The sequence below is a fragment of the Drosophila biarmipes genome, chromosome 2R (assembly GCF_025231255.1).
Source record: "Drosophila biarmipes strain raj3 chromosome 2R, RU_DBia_V1.1, whole genome shotgun sequence".
NCBI lineage: Eukaryota > Metazoa > Arthropoda > Insecta > Diptera > Drosophilidae > Drosophila > Drosophila biarmipes.
The window spans coordinates 1333374-1353424 of record NC_066615.1 but is presented as its reverse complement, the minus strand read 5'-3'; the positions used below and the strand labels follow the sequence as shown (position 1 = coordinate 1353424).

The following is a 20051-nucleotide window of genomic DNA, read 5'->3' as shown; positions in this document are numbered from 1 at the left end:
CTCTGACAGTCAACCGAAGATTTTTGAGCACTAATTCCTTCACTTCATTGACGTGTTGGTCATCTGTTGACGTCCATGGTCGTCCGGAGCGCTATAAGTCATCAACACGTTCCCGACCCTCTTTGAAGTCTTTGTACCACTTATAAACATTATTCTGGGATATGGCCAAAGGCCTTTCGCAAAATCCTCAACATTTCCGCATCCGAAATTTTATTCCACAAACAAAATTTGATGGCATTTCTCTGCTCAATGAAATCAGACATTGTGAAAATCGACAATCGTTTGGTAAACACAAGCGTAAATATAGAACTGATACTGACATTGACATTAAATTACCGCCAGATGTCATCAACAGTCCTGCCATCCTAGGCCCGCGAAATTTAAATTGAAAATTCACCTTACTTTTTGTCCACAGTAGAACAAGCCAAACGCATTTCGCAAAAAATATACGTTCACATTTTTACTTTTCTTGAAACATTGTCTATTGGTCAAGTATGTAAACATGTGTATCAGAAGTTTACAATTTTTTTAAGTTATATAATTTTACAAGTGAAAACAAACAAAAACTTATCTGCAGCTGTACTTATCCAATTAATTTGATTTATTTTCTATTAAATCCTCTGAAACCTGTAATTTTAGAATATATGTATGATATTTAGAATATATATAGGATATGTTATTTCAGAATGAATTTAATGATGCTGAAGGTATATGGACCATCTTTAAAACCTAAGAATGCGATAAAAAATGTGGACCTTCTAATTTATTTTGGTATACCAAATTCGAGGCTAAAAACAGAAACTTTTACTTATATTAAAGACCTTCAACTTCGCAGATAAAGAATACTTAAAATATATTAGTTTTTATAAATTGTCATCTGAATGTATTGGGTGTAATAATATTATTAAACAGTAATTTAATTTCTAAGAGTTACATTAAGTACAAATGTATTTAAAATAACTGTAATGAAAACCATTGTTTGTATGATATGTATAGGATTATTTTATAAAAAATATATACAATAAAAACACATTGCCTAATTGTATAAAACTTTTAAAATATAAATCACGCTTGTTTTAAACTTCAGATCTGTTTAAACTGAATATGCACGATAATAGTATTTAAACATAGTAGTAATAGTGTTTTAAATAGTAATTAAACATAAAGTACAGTTATTTTGGCGGGGTTTATTTTTAATTTGAATGCAATTTGAATTTATATTAATGATCATCCCAGTCTGTTTTAAATATAAAAAGTATTTAATTGAAATAAAAAATGTTGAGTTTTAATGCGGGTTAAAATAATTTGTATTAAAAACCATTCAAATAAAATATTCCATTTACTGAATGTAAATATGAAAATATTTAAAAGAAATATGGAAATATAATACTTCTTACGATGCAAAATATTTAATTTAACTATTGTGCACTATTTTAACATAAAAAATAATCAACTATTTAACGTGTTATTTTTTAAGGTTTTCATGTTTTCATCTAAGCCGCTGGGCAAAATAGGTCAAATATTGGCGAAATAGTGACATTTAAGATGTTTTTTTTTTAACAGTGTACCTGTATAAGATACAAGAATGAGAAATAGTGAAATGATATTTTTTGTTGCTTTACAACAAGTTTGTCTCCGTAAACGAATTTTTTATGTTATTTTTAAACCTGATAACATGAATCAAAATTGTTCTTTAGTAGAATAAAACTATTTATACCAAATTCCTTACAGGTCCGTTCAAGCCACTTTGTTTACAAATAGTGTACAAATAGAATAGAACTAGGAAAATAGTAACCAACTAGAAACAGATATTGCTAGGCACCAACACGTCTACCATTAACTTAAATCAGAAATTAAATTTAAATAAAATGGTTAAAATAAATTTATTTTTAATTTCTAATGGTAATATGGAATGGATAAAATTAATGTTTAAAAAATGCAACATATAAGAAATATTAAATTGGGAGAAATAATTTACATTTATTTATGGGATTCAGGCATACGAAGCGAAGGGCCGGTATATTTTTTGCAGATGGTGGAGTCAGAAATTAGTTATATGCATATATATTTTTTACTACAAATATAATAAAAAAAATCTTAAATAATGCCAAAAAATATGTCAGGAGTGCAATTAAAACTAGACCTAAAAAAGTGTTCAGTTCCTTGGGTCGAGGCAAGTCGGTGTTTCTTAAGTTAGTTTAAGGGATAGCTCTTATGTGCGTCACTATTATTAGTGACGTGTTTTTGGGTCAATTGCTAAAAGAAAAGAATCCTTTTTACTTTAATCTGGGAATTTTTTCGAAGTCCCGTCAGATTTCACCTGGGCCTTAACTCATTTGTTTTATGGCCTGTCCCCTGTAAGGAAAACTTCCCAGGGAATCCCTTCGGAAGTTATAGATTTTTCCATGGTTTTTCACCTGCAAGGGACACGTCCCAGGGAAATACCTTCGGAAATTCTTATTTTTTCCATTAATTTTAACCTGCAAGGAAAACGTACCAGGGAAATCCTGGAAAAATCTCGAATTTCCAGGCATTTTCACCTACTAGTACATTTACCTTTTCAAACTGTTTAAAACCCTTTGAAGGATTTCATCACGCCACTTTCGGGCAATGGCACCAGAATCTTCTGGGTTATGTTATAAAATCTATTAAAATATCTCAAAAAAGGAACGTTCTTTAAACGTGGAACAACGCACTGCATCTTCAACTCAAAGAAACACTTACCGGACTTCATTTTTTTTCAAAAATGTTACTTTTGTTAATAAATTCAAATGTGTCGCAGCGCTCAATTTAAACAGCCGCTGTTTCTCCTTTCATAACTCAAACAAAATGCAGGTGTTTTTCTTCTTTTGGCTTATTTCTGAAATTAACGGAGAATTAACGCAAAAAAAGACCGGCCGAAGGTTGATCTCTGAGAGCCGCGGGCAGGCAGATTATAAGACACAGAAAGAGATGGTAATCTCCGAAGATCTGCCTCTCTTTCTTGCCGGACCGCTTTCGTCGGCACTCTTTTAAGCTGCTCCTAATTCCCTGCTGATGTCGACAGCAGCATATAGTTTAAGGCAGAATTTAAAAACAAAAAAAGCTTGTTGTGCTCGGACATGTCCCGGCGAGCGAACTGCGGAACTGAAGGGATGGAAATGGCAAATTGACGCAAATGATATTTAAAAAAGGTCAAGGAAATCATATTGGGATCGTATTTAGATTGACACGGGCCAAACCAACATTGGGTTGTTTTTTAATTCTGGCGCATCAGACCATTAGGCCAACAATGAGAACTTGTTTACAACTTTCACTGAATTAGATGAAAATTTCTGTTGCCAAGAACGATGTATTCATTTATGCATTTAGGCCGTACAGAAATTCAAACAAGAAAGTAGAGCTTAAAGATATCTTATATTGTCCTGATATCACGGAAAACTGGATCTTAGTTAAAAAATTGCAGGAGGCAGGTATTCCCATTGTATTTCACCCAGGAGGTGTAACCGTTAAGAAATGTAAAATAATAATAATGAAAGGAATTATATATTTGGAAATGTTTCATTGGTTAATTTTTTTCTAATAAACTAGCTTGTATTACAAATGCAGTTTAACATAATAATTATTGTTTGTGGAATACGAGGGTAGGTCATTTGAGTAAGGGAAAGTTTTTAGAAATTAAAACAAAAAATTTGTTTCTTTACGTAAAGTTTGTGTCAAGGGAAAGCAGGCGAGATTAAGTTTTATTAAGTTAAAAGACCTCATAAATCGACCACACAATTTTGATTTACCTGAAACTTTTTTTCTAAACTATTTGGGAAATAAGTAAATACGTGTATCAGGATTTGGCCGCAAAAAAATATTTTCTTGTTAGAATTTTTTAAAGTTTGTAAGAAAAAGCTAGTTTTTAAAAGAACCCTCTGTTCGCAAGTCTTTATCTCCATCTGTAATTATCCGATTGATTTCATGTCTTTTAGATAAAATCTTCTAAAACCTTTACTCTTAAAATAAATTTAATTTAACAGAAATAAAATTTAAATTTCTTAAAAATAAAAAACAAATTTTTAAAACAAAATTTTGTCATCACAAAAAAAAAAATATTTTTAATTTAAAATTGTGTTTTCATTTTTCATCTACAATCGGATTTTTTATAGGTTGGAGCCTTTTTTTCAAGTTATTCGAATGGGCATCCAAGACTTTACCAAATACAACAGTCGACATCTTGAAAAAAAAATTTGATTTTCTGGAGTACTAAAAAACCGAATTCAGTGACAGCATAAACCAAAGTCGAATACAACGCATTATAGGAGGCTGTAAGGGAAGCCTTATGGTTAAAATTTTTAATAGAAAGTTTGAACATAAATATAAAGCAACCACAAACGTTTCAAAGATATAAACATTAAATATCATTAGGAAGTGACTCTCTATTCACCATAGGGACAGGCGTTGTTAAACAAGCATCAACCAAAGGCAGCTGTACTTTGGTATGTTTCCTTTTATGAAAATAATAATTCAATAAATGGTAAAAAGAAAAAAACAAGCGCATATGGACTTTGTCTGAGTGTTATTACAGTTCAGACAATTCAGACAATATTTTATAACTCCCATACAATCGAAAAAAAAAAAATTAACCTATAGAACCTACGCTTAGAAAGAGCATTTTTATTTACTTCTGAATTTCAACATTTTGATGATAATTTTATCAACATGGGACGACTATCATAGGAACGATCAGAAATTGGTGGGAAATTATAGCTCAGGTGTCTTTTGACATATTATCTTATACTCTTGGGAACATAATTTTTTGTATTTTTAAAACTTTTTATTTTATAAAAGTCGAACGACTCTAACATATAACTGTCAAGGAAACGGTCAAAAAAATAAAGAAATATTTTTTTTAATATCTCTGAACTAGAAAAAATCCTTAAAAATTGTACATGATGTTACTAACGTTGATTGATTCTTATAAATGCAAGGGTATACAATTATATTTTATAACTCCCATACAATCGAAAAAAAAAAAAATTAACCTATAGAACCTACGCTTAGAAAGAGCATTTTTATTTACTTCTGAATTTCAACATTTTGATGATAATTTTATCAACATGGGACGACTATCATAGGAACGATCAGAAATTGGTGGGAAATTATAGCTCAGGTGTCTTTTGACATATTATCTTATACTCTTGGGAACATAATTTTTTGTATTTTTAAAACTTTTTATTTTATAAAAGTCGAACGACTCTAACATATAACTGTCAAGGAAACGGTCAAAAAAATAAAGAAATATTTTTTTTAATATCTCTGAACTAGAAAAAATCCTTAAAAATTGTACATGATGTTACTAACGTTGATTGATTCTTATAAATGCAAGGGTATACTAGCTTCGGCTTGCCGAAGCTAACTTTCTTTCTTGTTTAAAATGTGTTCGATAGATAGAACATATATTAGGGCGAAATAATTATCACCCTTTTGCTTGCAGGGCACATGCATAAAGGAGTAGTGTGTTTTCGTCAAATTGGTCCTTCAACTTTTACCTCCATATTAAAAACTAAGATCCTATCTAACGTGCGGCAGTCTTAGTTTCTTTTTGTTTTGTCGCGTCTTTTTTATACCCCTGCTCAACCCGAGTCGACCTAGCCATGTCCGTCTGTCCGTCCGTGAAACGAGTCTCTCAGATTTTAAACTATCTGGCTGAAACTTTTCCGGAAGTCTTTTTTTTTGCATCTTATAGCTATCTTATAGCTCTAATAGGAAATATATGAAAATAAAAGTTTTCAAAAATTATATATTTTATGTTTTTTTAACTTTAACCTCATCCGCTTGGAAATAACATTTTTTTATTTAGTTCTGAGCTTTGAAAATCAGACGACTATATCATATAGCTGCCATAGGAACACTCGGAAAATTGGTGGGAAAACGATATGAAACAAATTACACCTCCGGTATTTCTGGCGTATTATTTTATACTATTGGGAATATCATTTTTAAGAATTTCGAATTAAATTTAATAAAACATCCGACCACACAAGGGTATACAAACTTCAGCTTGCCAAAATTAAAAAAAAACAAAATTTAGCTATCAAGCAGAGTATATAATGATTTCAATCAAAAGTTTGCACTGCAGTGAAGGAGACGTTTCCGACCCCATACACTTTGTATATGTACATATTTTTTACCAGCATCATAAGACGATTCGATCTGTCCATGTCAGCCCGTCGCAACAAGAGGCTCAGTTTTAAGCCATCAGGATGAAACCTTCCCAAAAGTCTTATTTCTATTGCAGGAAGTATATAGGTCGAAACGAACCGGAAAATCAAGGGCAGACAAAGAGATGTTCACTTGACTCAAGTCGTTTTAAGACGGCACACATATGTATTTCCCATACATAAATTGCTTGTACGCACACACACGCTCCTTATCTCCTTACACACAACACCAGCACAACACAAGTGAAAAAATATTGGGCATGTTAGGAAGAATTTAACCGCTCAGGCCACTGAGACACGATAGCTTGTGAGTTGCGTGCCAGGAGAAATCCGGGAGTGAAATCAAAAGGGTGGGGCCCCGGATGAAGGCCAAACGCGATAATAGAGTAAAAACACGCACTGCTAGTAAAATGGCTCCAACTCAACCTCTGAGACTCTCTGCTGGGCAGAACGTGCGCATGTCAGCTTCCTGCGACTTAGCAGTGTGAATTATATTATGCCTAAGAAGCAACTGTAATAAAACTTTTGGTAGAAGCGATAGAAAAATGTAACCGGCAATGGGACTCCCTCGTTCGCTTTCATTGTAGCCTTCGGTAGTCATCCATTGTGAACTTACCGAGTGCCGCAACAAAAGAAGGAAAAAGTGGCAATTTTTGTTCCATTTCCCCTGGCCCGATTACCACTGTTAAAAAGCGATAAATAATGAAGTCAGCAAGTGTGGCTGGCGCTCTCGCATGTTTATTATTAATAATAAATATTTCTTGGCACCCTTTCTCACCCTATGACCCACAGTCACTACACATTGGAAATTAATTTTGTATCCTCAATTTTTGTGGTTGTTGCTGCAGAGTCTACTGCATTAATCAGCTGTTTTTTAGCTCTCTGGTTCCCCGGTGGCCTAGCTGCCGTAGCCCTTAACCCGTTTCCCACAATTGGTGTTAGCCTGCCGGTGAAAATCTCGCGGTATCCCTCTGCTCACACGGCCCATGGTTTAGTTTTAAAACCGTTACGAAAATTTGCGGAAAAGCTGACTGCGAGTCAGCAAGCTGAAAGTCTAGAAGAGACACCTTAAGTCCAGGGTGGATACCGACACAAGGAAAAGCCGACATGTGCTAAGCTGATTTTGTTTTTTTATACCCTTGCAGATAGTATATAAGTCGGAACCAGCCGGATCGGACAACTTTATATTATAGCTCCCAAAGGAACTATCGGGGAAAAATTTGTAAAAAAATTTTATTTCGAATTCAATTTAATAAAAATCGGACTATCTAACATATAGATGTCAAAAAAATGGTCTAAAAAAGATGAAATAATTTTTTTTTAATATTACTGAAGTCAGCAACAATCCTTAAAAATTTGACGTAGTGTTTCTTATAACTGCAAGGGTTCGGTTTGCCGAAGTTAACTTCTTATTGTAATTAGTTCTGAATTTCGAATTAAATTTTATTAAAATCAGACGACTAGCTGTCATAGGAAAGATCAGAAAATGGGTGGGAAAATAATATGAAACAAATTACAGTGTTACTAACGTTGATTATTTCTAATTACTTGCCGAAGTTAACTTCCTTTCTTAATTCACTTTCCAAATAATGTTTTGGACTCATTTTTCTTTGCCAAAGATGCAGGATCGGGATTGCTTTATAGTCTGATGGTACTTTGGTTCTCTCACCGGCGAACCTGACTGAAAAATCCGATATCCCTTCAAGCTTTGCCTGCACCTACATATTTAGAAAATACCACGCATATTTTCAAACGCCGCGCCGTTACACACAACACTTTCTGGCCCATTTCGATGTGGATTTTAAGTCAATTTTAAAAGTTTTCCCTGACAACGATTTCCAAGCCGTAAGTCGTCTCCATAAATATTTAATTCTTGCACTGTCACACGAGCATCATTTCCACTTTTCGCGGGTGGCTGCGTAATGAGCGGACCGCGCGACTTGATAAGGTGTCGTCGTGGAAAGCTTACCGCAGAGGGCGGTAAAAAACCAAACCCAAAGCGAAGACTCGAACAACAAAAGCAGCAAGGGGAGTGCGACGATATGGACTTTTTTCGCGCTCCAGGTCAAAACCAGAGCCGCAACTTTTTATTATCCCTATCATTTGTTAAGGTTACGTGATGACCATAACTTAGGCAGTCTAACGATGCGTACATACAAAAAATATGGTTTGTAAATTTGACCAATGAAAAACAAAAAAAAATGAAACCTTACTCTCCTAAAGAAGTGGAGAATCTACTTGCTGGGGAGAAAGATTAGGATCGTCACCGACAGCAATGTGTTTGCTATGACCATGCGGAAGAATGATGTCCCAGTGAAAGTATCTCGTTGGGCTATGTTTTTTCAAAGATTTTGAGTACATAAAAGAGCATCGCCTAGGCACAAGGGTGAAACATGTCGACGCTTTAAGCCGCGTTCATAACTTGTGGCTCCAAGATTCGGTCAGACCAATACCTATGACGACTTATATCTAAAGCACGAAGTTCTACACAAGAATCCTATAAAAGAACTGAAAGTAATCCCATCAGCCATGGAGAATGAAATAATCAACACAGCTCACCGGCAAGGACACTTTGGCGTCAAAAGAACAATTGACTTGGTCTTGGTGATTTAGAGAAAAGGGCTCAAACTATCGTGAAGTCCTGTGTAGAGTGGGAAAAAAGAGGGCTTCTTAAACGCGATAAACAAGGCAGTCGAGCCGTTGCAGACCTTTCATATTGACCACATGGACTTGACTAAAAAAGAGTACAATCATGTTTTAGTAGTGGTCGGCGCTTTCTCTAAATTTGTGTGGCTTTACCTCACTAAGAGTTGCGTTGAGTTGAGTTGACTGGCGCTGACGAGGTAGTGGATAGAATGGAAAGGCAGTCTGAAGTTCTTGGTAATCCAAGTTGTATTATCACGGATCGTGGTACAGCATTCACAGCCAATGCATTTCAGGAGCACTGTAAGGATCACAATATCCAGCATTCGTTGGTAGCCACAGGAGTGCCACGTGGCAACGGTCAAACGGAGCGTATCAATAGAACTGTCATCACTATATTGACAAAACTTTGTGCGGAGGACCCGAAAGCTTGGTATAAGCATGTAGGCAGGGTTCAACAGTTTATCAATTCCTAAAAGCTCAGCAGCAATTTCAAAGTATTTTTATACGCGTTACTCGTAAAGTAAAAGGGTATACTAGATTCGTCAATAAGTATGTAACAGCTAAAAGGAAGCGTTTCCGACCCCATATAGTATATATATTATTGATCAGTCGATCTAGCCATGTCCGTCTGTCAGTCCATTCGTATGAACGCTGAGATCTCGGAAACTAAGAGGGCTTAAATATTCATACTTGGCATGCAGATTCCTAGACTTCCTACGCAGCGCAATGCCACGCCTACTCTAATGCCCACAAACCGCCCAAAACTGGTGGCCACAGTTGTCATGCTAAAAATTTTTAAAAATCCCTTCGAAGCTTTCGAACTCGAAAAAACAGGGCTAATTAAATTCTGTGGCTAGATGGTAATGTGGGACTATTGGAACGCACCTGGCTCGTGCGTCGTGGCCAGGAGCAGCGTCGGCAGGAGGAGAAGAAGGATGCGCGCCTCCATCAGGTGCAGGGGCCACAGCAGATGCAGCAGCATCCGTGAAATCACGATTGGCATCCTTTCTCGATTCGCCGGACAGTTACCTTCCTGTCACAGTTTCTACTGCGGCCTCTCCCAAGGCCTACTGTCCACAGCCTGGTCCGCAAGGGGGTACTATCTCATCGATGGTCGTGCGGGGCGTACTATCTGGCTGGCTTTTGTGGTTGCTTATTAGGGTTAATGGGTTTTTGAATGAACGCGCAGAATCCTTTCAGCTGGGGAACCACACAACGCCCTCATCTCCGGCGCACATATGCCTCGCCGAGTTCTACTGCTGTTACTAGTAAGCGCGATGCGATGCTGCGCTGATAAATGATGGTGGTCCGATGTGCAGCGCTGCCTTTTTCCCCTAGCTGTCAATGCGTTGGTGTCCTGTGAGTTACGATGATTTTTCCCTCGTGATTCTCGCGCACGTCACAGTGTTCCAGCTCGTCGCCATCTTCTTTCTTTTGTCCTTTTTTCCCTAGAGGCTGAGTGCCGAAAAACGTGGCATGCTCTTCATTATTTTTCATGTCACTGCATGCTAGCACATTAAGCCAGGGCGCGGTTCGTGTAGCACTGACTTACTCTATCTTCTATTATTCGCCTTCTTATGAAGTTATATTCAATTTGCTGTAGGTATTTTTCTGTCCTCCCCGTCACCTTCCCATGAGACCAATGTCCGACGCGAGATGATGAATCGTTTTGAAAGAAAAGTCTTCAGATGGGCTCCGCAAGAAGTTCGTGCGTCCTGCGATGTAAGCTGGAATGCAGAGGGTAGACCACAAGAAATCATTAACTTGAAATGGCTGGGTAAATAAGAAATTCGTTGAAATTAGATCAGTTTGGTAAACTAATTGCCTCGCCTAATTACAATAACAACGACCTTTCTCGACTTGCTTGTGATTGCTTTGCCGGAACTCAGATTTCGAAGCGGGAATTTTTTATTTATTTGACGAAAATGAAAAAAGTTTATTCTTCGAGCAAATGTGGCGTATTAATTATAGGTCAGCGATTGCATGGCGCTGTTTTGGGGGAGGAAGAAGAGAATAAAGGAATTGGGCTAGAGTTAGGGATTCATAGGGATTTATCCCCATTGCCCTGCTTTTAGCTGAGTAACGAGTATCTAATAGCCGGGATCGTGTTTTTCCTGTTTATAATTTTGTTATTGTTATTAGTACCCTCCTCAATTCTGCGGTTTCACATAAATTAAAATTGAAACTCTGGCGCAAAACTGCCAAAGCTTTTGTTCAATATACCCATTACCAGTATAGTAAAAGAGTATACTACCTTCGTCCGACCCCATAAAGTAAATATATATTTAATCAGTACCAAGAGTCGATCTAGCCATATCCTTTCGTTCGTATGTCTGTCCGCCCGTATGAACGCTGAGATTTTGGAAAGTACAAAAGCAAGAGAGTTGGAATGATTTTAATTTGTGCACGTAAAATTGAAGAGCAATAACTTTACAACTCTCTAACTCTTCTTCTCTCTTCAGGCAAAAACCTTGTTCCTAATGCGATTTTTTGAAATTTTTTTAAGCGTATTTCAATGTTAAAGCAGACATCCTAACAATTAAAAGCTATTTGCCAAATGAATTGCACACATTTTTACCCATATTGTCAAGCTATTGGAGAGACGCGTCCCATAACTGACAATATTTCGATCCAAATTTTGTGCCACAGGTTGATGCCTACAGCGCTTTCAGAGAAATAAAACGCGGCGGACACCAGAATAAAGTTCCTGGAAAAATATTTCCGTACATTTTCGTTTGTTCAATTTATCCGTTACCGAATCACTACAAAGTGCTCATCACTAAGCGCTCAGTCAGTGGCTAATTTGTTTGAAATTGACTGCGTGCCCCAGGAGCACTGCTGAGCTCAAAAATGAGCACAGATTTAGTTCATTTTAAAGAATCCTTTTGTGCGCCTAATTAAGCAGACGAAAAAGCACAGCTTCAGCACAGGTTGTGCGCTTAGTTAAGCAGAGGAAAAACACAGATTTTTCCAGAGGCTTGGTTAGCTCTATCTGAGAGATTGAACCTAGAATTAGGATAAAATTTGTTTTCAAAATAAATTTGTAAGTTCCATTTTTTAGTAAAATAATATTAATTTTGGCCATTTTATTACAAATTGTATAAGTCCTTTATATATTAAACTTATAAATAATAGTTATTTTCAGCGTGTAATAAAAACCCACCAAGTAAGAACGCATCAAAGGTTGGGTAGGCCTTCTTTGCTTTGTGAAAAATAACATTTTCCCAAGGACCGAAAATTAAAGATGTATGAGACTCTTACCTAAAAAGTTTTACGAACAAACTTCTCTTATTTTTGGTCACTAGCAAATTTGCAGTGAATACAATTTGAATATTCTTTCACAGGTTTGTATTTGTTTTTACTTTCAATAACAATTCTTTTCCCTGCTTTTTTATTCCGGCACTGTGTTTCCTGAGAAACGAGTACGAGTATAAATGAACTTGGTGTTAGTTCCACCTTTATAAATAAATGGTGGGAGAGACTTACCTGTAATTGCTATTTTCTTATTAATTACAAACAAGAAGAGCGCTATAGTCGAGTGCCTCGACTATTAGATACCCGGCTTAAGGAAGCAAAAGGATAATGAAGACATATAAGAAAAAGCTATATTTTAGGGAGCCATCTAACGGCTATTTCAGTAGATGTAGGCGGCAGACAGATTTAAGCGTTTTGGCCATTTGTGGGCGTTACAGTGGGCGTGGCACCTTTTTTTATTGATGAGACAAATACATTTCAGTTAAAATTTTGTTTCTATCATAAGAACTTTAGGCGCTACAGATTTTCGCGGATTGTGGGCGTTAGAGTGGGCCCACATAAAGTATATATATTCTTGATCAGCGTCACTAGACGAGTCGATCTAGCCATGTCCGTCTGTCCGTCCGTCCGTTTCTACGCAAACTAGTCTCTCAGTTTTAAAGCTATCGGGCTGAAACTTTTCTAAAAGTCTTTTTATTGCAGGTAGTATATAAGTCCGAACCAGCCGGATCAAACAACTATATCTTATAGCTCCCATAGGAACTATAGGGGAAAAAATTAAAAAAAAATTATATCTTTGGTGTTTTTAACATAAAACCTCCTACGCTTGAAAATAATTGGTTTTGAATTTCGAATTAAATTTTATCAAAATCGGACGACTATATCATATAGCTGTCATAGGAACGATCGGAAAATTGGTGGGAAAATAATATGAAACAAGTTTTAGCTTCGGTGGGTTTTGACATATTATCTCAAAAACAATTTTGAATTAATTTTAATAAAAATCGGACTACTCTAACTGATAGCTGCCAAGGAAATGGTCAGAGAAATAATTAAAGATTTATTTTTTAATATTACTAAAGTTACCAACAATCCTTACAAATTGCACACGGTGTTACTAACGTTGATTATTTCTTATAACTGTATGGTTATACAAATTTCGGCTGGCCGAATTTCACTTCCTTTCTTTCCCCCGTTCCCACAACTCCTTCATTCCACTTGGAGGAACTGCATATTTCGCCAGCTGCGATTGCACATGACTACAAGTTTGATATTGGATTCATGTTGGGAGATTGTGGTGCCCACTTCGTAGATTAAAATTTCTGTTTTGAAAAGAAAACTTTTAAAACTTTTAACAAAATGGACGTGTGCTTTGGTCGTTGTCTTGCTGGAAATGTCATTTTCCGGCAGAGAGGCCCATATTCCCAATAACCTTCGGAAGATTTTCTTGTAAAATGTCTAGATATTTCTTCTTTCGCAATATTCCATCGATTAAGACCAAGGGACCAACTCCTTTTGAATGAATGCACTCCTAAACCATGATGGAACCGCCACCGTGTTTGACGGTTTTATTGCAAATTCCTTGGTGACTGGATCGTAGGATCTCTATTCCAATACCAAGAGCGTTCATCTGACTCGAAGCGAATAATTTTAGTTTAATCCGACCATATAACCTTGGAAACAAAAATATTTTGGCATTGCTTGCTTTTTTAGACACCGGTCCCAATCCGCTAATGTCTAATTTGTGTGTGTTGCAGCAAAGTTTTGACCTAGCATTATGTATCTTTTTGTAAGAAATTTTTTTTTTTCCTTATTCTTTAGCTTTAAGACCCAATTTGTTAAGACTTCGACGAACTGTCCAAACACTGGCATTCAAATAAGATATTGACGCCACTTTTATTGGTGTTATATCAGGATTGCTTGTTACCAAGTTAGCGACGTGGCGTGTCTCACGTTCACTTAAAACTCTGGGTAGACCTCCTGGATTAATTGGAATGTTCCTAAACTATGTTATTTGAGCCGTTGCACAGTCAGTCGGACAGATTAACCAGCTTCCAGGATATCAACAATTTTCCTACTTTTTCCACTATCCATAACGAATTCAATTACCATGAAGCTTTAAAATATCAAAGCTCAGCGATTAAAATGTAAACAAATACACGTTAACAGCCTTAGAACTAAAAAGCGAAGCCCTGCCATTGGGAGTGCAAAACTGTAACATTTGACTTGTTTTACATTTTCCTTAACTTATATCAAATGGCCTCTAGTTTTACTAAATAGTAGTAAATATAACCTACAAAACAAGACTAAGATCTTCAAAGTGCGTGCATTAGAAAAAAAGTTACAGACCTTTGAAGTTGAAACATGTATATTTTTGATCAGGAACTCTAGAAGACTCGGACTTGGCATGCAGATTCCTGGGATTCCTGTGCAGCAATATGCATTGGTATTTAATTAACGCCACTGCGCTCATGGACAAATATTAGCAAATGCATACATCCCAAAGTTATTCATTTAAATTGATAATCCTGTCTGGAGGGCTTAGGGGTGGAAACTAGTTGTTGTTTGATGCCAGTTTAATTCTTTCTTTCGCTTTTCGTATCATAGGAAATACAGCAGTTTAGAGTAATTCTGAGAGTAAATGTCATGCCAGAGGAAAGCTTGCTTATGTATCTGTTTCCCCCGAGTACGAGGGTGAATACAGCTGTACACAACTATTTACTTTAAAGTAGTCACGTACACACACGGCGACGTATGTACATACTAATATTTTGACACAATGGTGCCATAAAACTTAAAGACCCCCCAGCTGTTTTGCCTTTGCTATTGCAAGGGCAAGCGCAGAAGGACATGGCATTTGCCTTCGCCTCCTTCTGACACTTAACACCAAACCCCCCCACGGAAGGTTAGTTTTGCTCTTTATTCCTGCTTTTGATACATTTTTCCCTTTCGGACATTCTACGTGCACACACCCACACACTGGCTCTTTTGAGGTTATATAGAAATTGTAATAAGTTGCTAACCAAAAAAGCTGATGTCATGAGGTTAGTTGTCGGGCTCAAGTTTCAAGCGACAATCCTGTGCGCTGCCTTTGTGTTTTGTCGTGTTTTGTTTGCTGACCTCATACTTCATTTTGCAGCTTTTGTTTAGCTCGTCATCTGACTAGGGCTTTAGCTGAAGCTCTGCTCGACCGAGTTTCATAATGCACTGGTGCGGTGAGCCCGGACATATTGTTATTGCTGCCGGTTGTTCATGCTGGCGGAAGTGCAACGATATGCCGACTTACTCTGAAGCATGCATAATTAAGTTTTGCAGAAGACTGTATTATTGCTGGCAGTAATTACGAGTAACAATGAATAATTTTTATGTTTATTCTTGGATTTGGACAACCACGTCGGTCTGAAATTCTGGTCATCAACCGGGTATTTTTGAATACCAATTTGTATTTCTTATTCTGTAGTATCATATATTATTTATTATATATTTTATATGGTATTTTACATATATATTTATATGCGCAAATATAAATTTTGTTTATTTTTTGTTAGGAAGAAGTTTAAAGCTTCTTTCCCATCTGGGGGAGTTAGATCCGGAATCAGTACAGAGTTGTACCACTGATACTACAGAAAAGCGGCCAGCATCCCGATAATAGCTTCCCCCGGTTCTTCCCCTTAAGAAGCTAGTGAGTCCTTCAGCTCCACATAAGCTGGCAAGAAGCTGGTATTGATGTAATCCAGTGTTCCCCCAATGGCGAGCACGACGAGATCGTATTTTCGTGAACACACCCGGCTGGATGTTCATGTTGGGAGCGAAATCTCACTGGTCATGCTCTTTCTTATTATGGATTCACCCATAATAGTGGGCAACATCTAGGCGTCCTTGACCTTGACCTTGACAGCGTCTTTGGCGTGGTTTTTGAGTTTTTTCTTTAATTTTTATAGCCGTTACTCGTAAAAGGGTTTACTGGATTCGACGGACAGTATGGAAAAGATAGAAGGAAGCGGTTTGACCCCGAAAAGTATATGTATTCTTAATCAGGATCACTAGCCGAGTCGATCTAGCCATGTCCGTCTGACCTTATAAACGATGAAATCTCGGAAACTATAAAAGCTAGAAGAGTTGGTATGCAGATTCCTGGGCTTCCTGCGTAGCGCAAAGCTGTTTCAGCGGGGTGCTACGACCACTATAACGCCCACAATCTTCGAAAAACTAAAGTGCCTACAGTTTTTATGCTAGTCAAAATTCAGAACTAATTAAAAAACGTTATTTCCAAGCTAAGAAAACACCGAAGTTATAATTGTTCTTTTTTTAATTTTTTCATTGATGGGAGCTTTAAGTTATAGTTTTCCGATCCGACGGGTTCCGACTTATATATTACCTACAATAGAAGACTTTTGGGAAAGTTTCAGCCCGATAGCTTCAAAACTGAGAGACTAGTTCGCATAGAAACGGACAGATAGACGGACAGAGGAAATGGCTAGATCGACTCGTGTAGTGACGCCTATTGTTTTAGTCTGCGAATTCTGTGGCACCTAAAGTTTTCATGATAGAAACAAATTTTAACTTAAGTGTAGTTGTCTCATAACGGGTATCGATTATAGCGTTCTTCCTTGTATTGAAAAAAATAATGTCAGGTTGTGCGTTGATCTAAGCGTAAAGAAGATAACGTTTCAGGTCTTATAACATCCTAATTCCGTTACCAGTAGGTATCATGATAAAATATTTTGTACCCGCAAAGGGTCTTACACAGTTCAAAAAGGTTAAATTGCCCTTAATGACCTTATATTTTTTCATGTTCGTTGGCCAGGTGACGAATGTAAAAACAAATTAACAAAACAAACAAAAAATAACGCTATTCTAGTGCCTTGACTTAAGGGAAGAAAAGGTAAGTGGAAATATATAAACAGCAAAACAGTATTGATAAGCGCCTCCTAACCGCTATTTATGTATATGTTATGTGGGTGGCAGACAAATTTAAGGTGTCCGTGCACTGAAGCAGTGCGACGCGGAGCGGCATAATACGTTTTAGTCAGAAAAGTTGATATCAGAACCTTTTTTTTGCTGTAGACGCGATAGTCACTAGATTTTTACCTCGTTTAGGAGTGTTTTAGACTGATATCAGAAGTTTTTGTTAAAAAACAATCATATAGTTTCACAAGTTTCTTATGTGAAACAGTCAACAACAATTTAAATGATTATAAAACCCCAAAGTGGCCAATTTGGTTGAATACAACCCTTCAGTTCTGCAGTACCGTCGCCGGGACATGTCCGAGCGCAAAAAGCAGTTTTGTTTTTTTTTTCTGCCTAAAAGCTGTCGACGTCAACAGAGAATTCGAAGCATCGAATCGGCCGGTGCTCTTTTTTGAGTCTCTCCGTTATGTTTAGAAAGAAACTAAAAGAAGAAGAAGACTTGGTGCATTTTGTTTGAGTGATGAAAAGAGCAGCAGCGGTTGTTTAATTTGTGCGTTGTGACTCATTTGAGTAAAATAAGTGCTTCCTTAATCTGAAGATGTTGTGCGTTGATCCTCGTTTAAAGAATGTTCCTTTTTGACATTTTTTATAGGTTTTATAACATAAGCCGAAACATTCTGGTTCCGTAAGTGGTGTGATGAAATCCCTCAAACCGTTTGAAAAGGTATATTTACCTTTATATATATACAAGTAAAACACATGTTTTTAAGCACATGCCCTTATTTTTTTTTATTAATAGCTTTGAAACGTGTTTTTATAGCAATGTGTCGTATGTCAAAAGTTTAGGAATCTCAAGAACTATAAAGCTTAAAATTTAATTTGAAAAGTTAAAAAAAAGGAATAAAACAACCCTTTTCCCTACATTTTTAAACAGTGATATTTAGACAAATAGATCAAATGTTCCAAATTTTCACGTTTACACTTTCACCACGCTTTCTCCAAAACCAATTGATTTTCTTTAAGTCTTCTGCAATACCTTTCGATTGATGTGTCACTCGTAACAATCGGACGATTGATGTTTTTCCCTCTCTTTAAGACCATTCGCTCCCAAGACGAAAAATAGTGTCATTAAAAAACAACCATTCTTGGTTTTTATTTATGTTTAGGAATTTTACAAATTTTCGTAATTTTATTGTGCTGTGCTAAAGTTGCTACAGAGCAAGAGGACAATACATTCTCAGGTATCACCTAGTTATTGTTTGGGTGTGTGTTACTACGTTTCTGCCACAGAACCCCCGCTTTGACCCACCGCCCACCTTCCAATCCTTACATGGGTTTTCAGCATTTGTTGTTATACCCTTGCAGAGGGTATAATGATTTCAGTCAGAAGTTTGCAACGCAGTGAAGGAGACGTTTCCGACCCCATAAAGTATATATATTCTTGATCAGCGTCACAAGACGAGTCGATCTAGCCATGTCCGTCTGTCCGTCCGTCCGTTTCTACGCAAACTAGTCTCTCAGTTTTAAAGCTATCGGGCTGAAACTTTCCCAAAAGTCTTTTTTCTATTGCATGTAGTATTTAAGGCGGAACCAGCCGGATCGGACAACTATATCTTATAGCTCCCAAAGGAACTATCGGGGAAAAAATTTAAAAAAAATTATATCTTTGGTGTTTTTTAACATAAATTTCTAAGCTTAAATATAACACTTTTAAATTAGTTCTGAATTTCGAATTAAATTTTATTAAAATCGGACGACTGTATAATATAGCTGTCATAGCAACGATCGGATAATTGGTGGGAAATAATGTGAAACAAATTATAGGTTTGGGGCTTTTTGACATATTATCTTATAATATTGGGAATATAAATTTTTATATATTTTTAAGAATTAAATTTAATAAAATTATTGATTATTTTTTATAACTGCAAGGGTATGCAAACTTCGGCTTGCCGAAGTTAACTTCCTTTCTTGTTTTTTTTTTTGTATCGTGCCTGCAGCAAAGTTTCAGTTTAGCAATTTTGCTTTTCCGCTCCCTTCGTGTTTTTTTTTCCTTTTCATTTTCCTATTTTACTTCCCTTGCAATTGTAGCTGAGTTTCCCTTTTTGGCATACACTTTTTTGTTTTGTGCTTTGTTCCGTTTCCGTTCAACGCCCGTTTGCAACACCCATTTCACCGCCCACCATCTTTTGCCCCTATATTCCGCTGCTATGTTTTCGTGGCTTGCCCTGTTCGTTTTTATTTCAGTTGGTGTTGTCAACATATTTCCACGGTCGGTGATTTATTTTTCAAACAATAAAAATGAAGACCGGAAAAGTAGGGACCTGCTGTCAATGTCAGATGAGAATTCGAAGCAGCGTAGAAGAGTGTCGATGAAAGCGGTGCGGCAAAAAAGAGATGCAGATCTTCGGAGATTACCCTCTTTTTCTGTGTCTTAAAGATGCTGTACGTTGATCTAAGATTAAAGTACGTCTCATTTTAAGATATTTTATAGGTTTTACAACACAACCTAGAAAATTCTGGAGACGTTACCCGAAGGTGGGAAGATAAAATGTTTTGTGTCAATAAAAATCCCGCAAAGGGTATTTTATTTAAACACATGTTCTTATTTTTCCAGAAGCTTTGGACAGGGATTCGGCACAGTCAGGCGAATGTTTAAGAAAAGCGATGATGGTCGTGTAAAGCAAATTGACAAAACAAAAATTAGATTTACGAACAATAGCTTTAATTCAACAGAAAAATTAATTAATACCAGTTAAATAAAATGAAGCAAAATGTAAAAAAATATAAAATGTAAATAAAAGTAAAATACATACATATTTTAAATTCTATATTTTAATAGGAGAATTTTCATTGGAAAAATTCAAAATTTCCGAAGTGCTTTTTCTGGGACGTTTCCCTTGCATGGAATTTCACAAGTGAAACTTGTTGGAAAAATCCGAATTTCCAAAGTGATTTTCCTGGGACGTTTCCCTTGCATGGGACAGGCCATACAACAAGTAAGTATAAGACACAAGGGAAATCCGACGGGACTTCAAGAAAGTTTCCTTT

The 20051-nt window shown here is 36.5% G+C and overlaps 1 protein-coding gene across 8 annotated transcripts in view; it reads right to left on the bottom strand.

Moving 5' to 3' along the window:
• LOC108026473 (zwei Ig domain protein zig-8) overlaps positions 1-20051 on the bottom strand; it is a 98715-nt gene that overhangs the window by 27445 nt on the left and 51219 nt on the right. For all 8 annotated transcript variants that reach the window (XM_017097415.3, XM_017097418.3, XM_017097416.3 and 5 more), the window contains one exon: positions 9720-10561. In XM_017097415.3, coding sequence (XP_016952904.1) covers positions 9720-9837 — 118 coding nt within the window. In that variant the 5' untranslated portion in view covers positions 9838-10561. The remainder of the gene's footprint in view (positions 1-9719; positions 10562-20051) is intronic.